General features: G+C 31.1%; 1 protein-coding gene across 2 annotated transcripts in view; it reads left to right on the top strand.

Moving 5' to 3' along the window:
- Positions 1–8,330, top strand: part of LOC108755594 (guanine nucleotide-binding protein G(I)/G(S)/G(T) subunit beta-1) — a 36,424-nt gene that overhangs the window by 18,986 nt on the left and 9,108 nt on the right. For both annotated transcript variants that reach the window (XM_018498702.1, XM_018498703.1), the window contains exon 2: positions 6,460–7,032. In XM_018498702.1, coding sequence (XP_018354204.1) covers positions 6,976–7,032 — 57 coding nt within the window. In that variant the 5' untranslated portion in view covers positions 6,460–6,975. The remainder of the gene's footprint in view (positions 1–6,459; positions 7,033–8,330) is intronic.

Below are 8,330 nucleotides of genomic sequence, written 5' to 3'. Positions count from 1 at the left end.
ATATATACATATATATATACATTAATTTTACAATTTATATATATATATAAAATGGGTATTTCAAAATTCGCGTCCGCGAAATACAAAACGTTATACTTTATGCTAAAAGAAACAACTTTTTCTTTTTGCAAAATTGCCTCTGACAAATAGTTTTTGCAGAAGAGCAGGAAGTTAACAAATAAGCGCAAAAATTATTTATCGGACGCAATTTTGAAAAAGTTGATTGTTTTAGTATAAAGTATCACGTCTTGTACTTTGTGGCCGCGAATTTTGAAACATCTTGTATAAAATATAATTGAATAAAATATTTTATAATTATTGTAACTAAAGCTGAATACCTTTGTGAAGTTTGCACCTTATTTTTTTTTAAATTAAATTTTTGTCACAGTTTCCAATGCACCTCGAAGAGTTTCTGAAGTTCCTGCCTAAAATGAAAAATAGTTCTAGTGATTAACACAAAAAATCGAAAATTAAGAATTTGAAGTGCCAACTTCACAAAACGCAGAACGAAAAATTTTCACTCCTCAGGTGTTACAAATTTTAAACACCAGAAAATTTTTTTTTAATTTTCCGGCAATTCGACATTTCTGGGTAGCACCCCACGAGTTCTAATGAAAATTATTAACGCTTGAAGCACTAGGACCGAGGCTAGGACAACAGTTTGAGATTTGCGATTTTTTGAATGTGATTCTCTTACATCTGAAGGACAAAAAATTTTTGAACGTTGCGGCAGTTCTGTTGGCAGTTCTGAAGCACTTCAAGAATTCTATCAAAAGTTATTATCATTTAAAGCGCTAGGACTAATGGTTTAGAAGATATTGCGATTTTTGTTCTGCGTTTTGTGAAGTTGGCACCCTAAATTTTTAATTTTTAATTTTTTGTGTTAATTCGCCGGAACTATTTTTCATTTTGAGCAGGAATTCTTCGGGCTGCATTCGAAACTGACGAAAATTTCATTGTTTGAAAAATGAGGTGCCAACTTCACAGAGGTAAGCTGAATGGTTATGAAAACATATTATGAGACACTACTGTTTAGCTTTAGTTGCAACAACTAGAAAATAGTTTACTTAACTATATGTACACTAATTTTTGTATATGGAACTTGTGTACAGAGTTCGAAATCACATTTTGACCTCCGGTTGAAACTGAAAACGAATATTTGGTTGTCATTTAATTTCGACCGAAAACGAAATCGAAAGACTATCTTAGATAAGTCTTATTGTTAGTGAGAGAGGGGGGGGAGAGGAGGGAGGGAGGGAGGGGAAAGAGATTGATTGATTGATCTTTGTTAGCTTCAATAGCTACAATGTGTGATACAATCTAATATAATGCCTATTTATTAATTATCCAAACCGGCAGACTTAAATATCCCATACATCTACATTGGATTATTCCTCTTCACTCCTCATACGAGTATATGGCACTAGCGCTCTCTTAAAGTTTTTAAATCTTTTTTTCTTTCTTATTTCATTCAGGTAAATTGTACATTTTAAACCCATCATATAACAACATTCTCTGTTTTACATCTTTTAATATATATATTTTCCTTTAATCTTGTTTGTACTCCTTCCTTCCTTCTTACTTGATTACTTCTCTATTTCATTTTTTAAATAATCTGGACAATCTTCATTTATCATTTTATATACCAAAATACAAACATTATATTCAATTTTTTCCTTAATTGACATAAATTGCAATGTCTCAAGCGTATCTTCAATTCTTGTTCTGTAATTGCACCATAATATAATTCCCATTTCCTTATTTTCTTATTTCTATAAATACTGCACATTATAACCGTTTAAACTTAATAATATAGACGAACAATATTCAAACAACGGAGCAATTATCGCTTTGTATACAACACACCTCATGTATGGTGTCAAATTTATACTAATTTGACGATATGCCCCTAATTTTAATCCTATCTTTTTCCCTAGATAGTTAACATTTGCTGCAAAATTTAAATTTCTATCTATAATGGCATCTAAGTATTTAATTTCATTAACCACTTCTAAAATATATTTTTTAGTTTTATTTTTATATTGCTTTCCGATATTTTTTTAGCTTCACAGCAATAGATCCTGACAAACTTCTATTAAATTTAACTCTCTGAGTTCTGTTTTCTAAATAACTTTTAAACCGACTAAGTACTACCCCTGTTATCCCATAATTTTCCTTTTTCTTCAACATAATATTTCTGTCTACTAATTCAAACGCCCTTTTTAAATCTAAAAATATTAGGTTAAGTAAAAAGTCATCGCGTTTTTTTAAAAGACATCTATCAGTAAAAACCGCAATTACTTTCTTACCAACAATATAAATATATCTTGATAGAGTAAAGTTTCAGCTTTAAAAATCTCTTTTTTAAATTATACGATACGACAATTTTTAATGGAGTTATGAGCAATTAAAGTCAAAATAATTCTTTTATTTAATCCGCGATAACTCAGTAATCAAAAGTCGTAGGAATATTTAAAAAAAACGATTTTGTAGGGAAAGTATCAAGCTTTCACGATAGGTAATCGAAAATTTTCTCAAATTCGTTTTGGACACGTTACAAATCCACAAAGTGAGAAGAAAATTTTTCATCTTTTTCAGGTAGTTTTTGGTATGTAAAAATTATCAAACTCATATAAACTTAAAAAATGTGATAAGCTTTTAAAAGTAGAGATTTCAAGCTTTAAAACCCTTTTTTTAAATTTGAATTTCATTCATTTTATTGACGAAGATATTGTATATACAACTTTGAGCTAAAAAATATGCGATGACTTTACTTAACCTAATACAACTTCTATCATCTTTCTTTTATCTATACTTCTTTCCCAACTCGATATAACCCATTGAAGAGCAGTCTTACATGAATGTCTCGCTTTAAGCCTTGATTAGCACTCTTCTAATAATTTATTATCCTCTAAATAGTTAACTAATTGACTATGAATTGTTATTTCTAGTACCTTCTCATAAATTGGTTTATAGGTCGAAATTCTTCTATTCTTTTTTGTTCTTTGTATTTTTGGTATAGGAATTACAATAGCTTCTTTCCACTTATTTGAGAATATTCCCTTCTCTAAAAATGTATTGAGTACTTCGCATAATTTTATACCTGCTACCACACACATATTACTACCCTTTTCATTATCTCATTAGTTATTCTTTCCTTTGTACCACTTTTGTTTCCTAACTTATTAATTATTCGATTTAATTCGCCTACATTAATTAATAAACTAAAAACTTCAATTTTCAGTATATTTATCTATTATTAATTCTAACGTATCATCACTTTCTAAAGTCCCTGATATGTTATCTACAAAATATCTATTAAAAATATTTGTCATCTCATATATATTACTATACAAAATATCTCCACACTGAATCTCTCTATACGTATTATCTCTATTCGTACTACTCTTCAGCAGCTCCCGAAGCGACCTCCACATTTGTCTAGGATTTTTTTTACTTTTATTTAATCTAGATTCTAAATAATTTCTCTTGGCCTTTCTCTATTCATCAACCACTTTGTTTCTCAGTTGACGAAACAGTTCCCAATCATAATTACTCTTGCTTATTCGAGCTAATTTATAGGCCTCATTTTTTAGATTTACCATTTGACGGATCACCTCGGGAAACCATTACTTACCTCGCTACTTATTTTGCAGTGTAATTTTCTTTCTAGACGCAACCTCATCAAGATACTTTATAATCACATTTATAATCACATTTATAAGTTAAATTCGCCAGATCATTAACATTATTATCTTCGATAACATTTACACTACAATCATTCTCACAAATTTTTTCATATCTATCTTCTTATAATTTCTACATATAATCATACTATTCTTATTCTTTTTCGCACTTACATGTTGACTGAATGGTCCGCTATTTTTCATGCTCAACTATTTTACCTCTATTTCCTCGTTAATAAAAACTAAATCAATTTTTGTCTCTGAAGTATTTACTCATTGGCTCATTTATCAATTGTTTTAAACTACCTGAATTCATTACTCTTATTAACTTATTCTGACAGTAATTTTTAACTTTCTATGTCTATATTAAAATCACCCGATTAGAGAGAGAGGAGGGGGAGGAGTTTTTTGAAATAAATTTTATAGAGACTATGATTTTCAGAAATCATGACAAATTTATGTACTCTTTAAAAAACAAAATGTTATTAAAATATTTTAACTATAATAATATAATAATATTGCATCCTTAACTTTTAAAGAAATCAAATTATCAAAGTTTGTACTCAAACTTGTCTTAATCAATGAGTTAATAATTAAAATCGAACAGTTGTTTTTTAAAGCTTACTGCGTTGAAATTTGTACAGTTTCGGTTTACTCACTGAAATTTTCTCTTAATTTTGGCCGAAACCGAAATTAAATCGAAACCCTAATTTTCCGAAACTGACCGAAATCAAAATTTCGGTCGGATTCGTGTAGTTATCTGTATATAAGTTGCTGTATATAGTATATCTTTTTCTCTGAGTACAACTATACGAGTTTTATAGAAATTCCTCGTAATTCAACTTTTTCAGTTGCAATAGTTATAAAATAGTTTATTTAATTATATCTGTACATTAATTCTACATATAAACTCATATAGTTGTTGTCATCTCTATAGTTGCCAGCATTATACAAAATGTATTTCTTTTCTAAGTGTAATATCGGTACATTAATGAATATTTACTTTAAGAATAGATATCAATTACTAGGTATTTCCCATTTAGTGACAAGTTGATATAAAAATGACATAAAATATACTTATTAAATACAGAAAGCATCCAGCATAATTCATTCTTCTTTATGTTATGCAATATTCAAATTTTGAGTAAATGAGTATTGCAATTGTTAATGCAGCAGAGATTCTAATTTAATTTATTTATGTTTTTTTCGTAGTAAAACAGTATGTTTTGTTTAATACACGAACGATACGACTCATTATGTATGTCTGGAAATAACTATTTATCTTTACTATATGTATACAACGCTTAAAAATGGCATATGTGCCAATTAGTTAGCTGGACTAAATGACAACTAAATGATACAGCAATCATATTTAAGTTACACACTCCAATTCATCACTATCAGAGTATAAATATTTGAAAGTTTCAGCGATGTTCTTATCCACTTTACTTCTTAGAATTTCCTTAGGCATATATAAATCGTCGCGACACGCATGCATAAGATCGTACTTTGAGTCGCGTGCAAAATCAATGCGATTATCTATTACAGTCATTAAGGAATCGCAGTAATTCTCGGAGAAAGACATTTGCGGAAGACGGCTTAGGTATGCCGTCTGTTCGCTATACTTGAACCGTATCAAAATTGCGCCACAGACCTGGAAAACCGGGAAAAGTCAGGGAAATTAAAATTGGTCATGGAAACCGGGAAAAGTCAGGAGAAAATGTAAAAAAATCTGGAATTTCAAAATTTGCTCACAATTTCCTTAAACTGCTTCTATTCGAAATAATTGTTATAATTTTTTAAATATTATATCTGATATTTATAGTTCAAAACTTGCGCAACTTTAAACGATTTTAACAAAATAATTCAAATTTATAATTTATTTGGTATTTTTATTTGATCCTTCTTTTTTGTTGTAACTCCATCTTTTTTTCAAAACTAATTTATTTTTTGCTGGCTTGAATTTGCACCCAAAGTTTTACTATGCTACTAAGTTTTTTTGCGTTTTTAATAATATAGCTACAATTCTTGAGTCTAAACGTTAAAATTTATATATTTTATATTAGTTATGGAAAATTTTCCATTTTCATCTGGAAAACCTGGAAAAGTCAGAGTCAAGTTATTCTAAAATTTATTTTCTGTGGCAACCCTGACGAGAAATATTGTATAACGTTCTGTTTATCATCGGCAGTAACACGCACGACAGATGGAATGGCCGTTGATTTATGTAACACCTCTGCTTTCTTCATAAAGAATAAATCCTAGCGTCGCGATAAAAGAGCAATGACATTTGTAATTTTATGTAACTTGACAATGTTACACTGACTGTGAGAGAAAAGTATTTAGTATTTGTGACTATAATTGGCATGGTAAATTAATTATGGTGAGAAGTTCCATAGTTATTACTATAATGCTAATAATTAATGATTACATTTATGCTTTTACAAAAGTATGTAGTTGGCACTGAAAATGATTATAAATTATAGTTATAATCATCTCTAAATTCTTTGGAGTGGACTCTCACTCTTTTTTAATATTAGCTCAATTTTCACTCTTTAGAGTGATCTCTTACTCTTCAGAGTGACAATTTACTCCAAAAATTTTAAAGAGTAAATTATAGTAATTTCGTACACCTGTCAGTGTATTAAAAAAATTTAAATATATTTTTTTGCGAATTAAAGACGCGTGCAATGTTATATAAATTAACTTAAAGGTTTTTTTATGTACTGTGTTTGTTAGTTGTACTTGATTGACTTGATATTTTATGTTCTAGGGGTGGCAACGGTCTCGTTGGGCAGTGTCGAAGTTGGCGCGAAGGGCAGAGAGGTCAGCTGTGATCTGGCTTTGGTTGCGGTGGTAGCAGCGGAAGCGGAAGCCGCTGCAGTAGCAAAAACAGGGGGTGAGGAGGTGGGGCCGGGTGAAGCTGGTAGTTGTCCCGACTTTGTTAGGCGGAGACACAAATTTTATCCTTATCCCCATTTTCATTCATCTCCTTTTCCTTTACCTGTCACCTTGCCTTACGAGAGTGGTAAGTTCAGGAGCATTTGCCACTGGCCACCGGAAACGCTGTCGACGGCGTGACACCGGCTTTGCAGTTAGCCTTACTCCTGCCACAGAGAGTAGGCGCCACCGACAGGAGCTACCGTCATCCGTCATTATCGTAGAAATTCTGAGCCCTCCCTGACGAGAGGAGGGAGCTCCATCAAGCCCCTCTCGCACGCACGACGTTTCAGTATCTTGTACCCGTTAACGGGTGCTTATAAGGCACGCGCGTCATCTGCCAGACATCATGAACGAGCTCGATAGCCTTCGTCAAGAAGCGGAGACGCTGAAAAATGCCATTCGGGTAAGTACTCGCTTTCTTACCTCGAGATCATTGTTTCTTCCTTTTCTTGTTAAAAAGTATTAAAATATATAGGGCGCACGAAATATCATTATATTATTTAATTATCCAATTTTCAGGTTTTAGTAATCAATTATATATTAGTTCTACATGAATTTTGTTAAAAATAAATGTGTTATTCGTAAATCAAATAATATGACATTTCTACTCGTTGTGTGTGTGTACGCGCGTGTGTATAACTTATTCCGCGTGCGATTTGCGTAAAATATTTTAAATTAAAGTTGCAAAGAAAATATTACGAATAATGTGTCAACCACTTTATTGCTATTTTTATAATTCAATTTTTTGAAATAAAAATTTATTAAATTATTTGCAATTATGATGATAATCCATTAGCGAATAATACGCTAAATACATTAATACATTCCTATAATATCAAATAAAATAAAGGTATTTTAAGAGAGTAGTGTAATTGGATCCTTTCCAACAGATCGACCCATTTGTCTTTTACATCAGATTTTGCAATTTTATGTAACTCTCTTCCGGCTTTCTTTGCTCTGAACGTTAAAGCGAGTAAAATAGTTGGCCCAGAAATCGCCAGGGTGTTACCAGTAATCGCTTCACGTATTAAAGATGTATTTTAGTGCTTTCTGTCGATCGTGAGGTTTGCTGAAAGAAGTATTTATAATGTTGTGTTATATTATGAAACTCGTAAATATATGAATTCACTATTGATTAAATCGAATATGTGCAGCAACCGAGCCTATGCGTGATTTCGATCAAATGCTTCAGTGTGATGTTAAGAGACACTATTTGACATCTTGCGTGATTTTGGAGTATTGGCAACTTGCGTGAGATAAATTGAGTTCTAAATCGAGATTGCAGTTTTATGTACATTATCACAAATTATTGTTTCAGACAAATTTCATAGTTTTTTTTTACCTGACAAGCACTGCTTTACCGAAGCACGTAGTCGTTCGAGTAATCGCCATGTCTGTTGATTAATGGGACTAGGTGGGCCGAAAAAAATTCTTGTAAATCGAATAATAATGTATCCAAAATCCAAATAAAAAAATTAGATCCGTAATTGTTGTTCAAGATATTCTACGGACCAGTAATTGTCACAGGCATAGTCGAGTTAATAAATAGATACGCAGCAAATAAAGAATGTCGATAATTGGTACGTCTACAATAAAGATCGGCACTACTCGAATAAAAACTAATTTACAATTCTTTCCTGTTGAAATAGCTATTAATATTTACTGAAAATTCGTAATAATGATAGTTCTAAAAAAAAAAAT

Source organism: Trachymyrmex septentrionalis, unplaced genomic scaffold (genome assembly GCF_001594115.1).
Source record: "Trachymyrmex septentrionalis isolate Tsep2-gDNA-1 unplaced genomic scaffold, Tsep1.0 scaffold89, whole genome shotgun sequence".
NCBI lineage: Eukaryota > Metazoa > Arthropoda > Insecta > Hymenoptera > Formicidae > Trachymyrmex > Trachymyrmex septentrionalis.
Note: the sequence above shows the minus strand (reverse complement) of the source record. Positions and strands in the feature narration are given on the sequence as shown.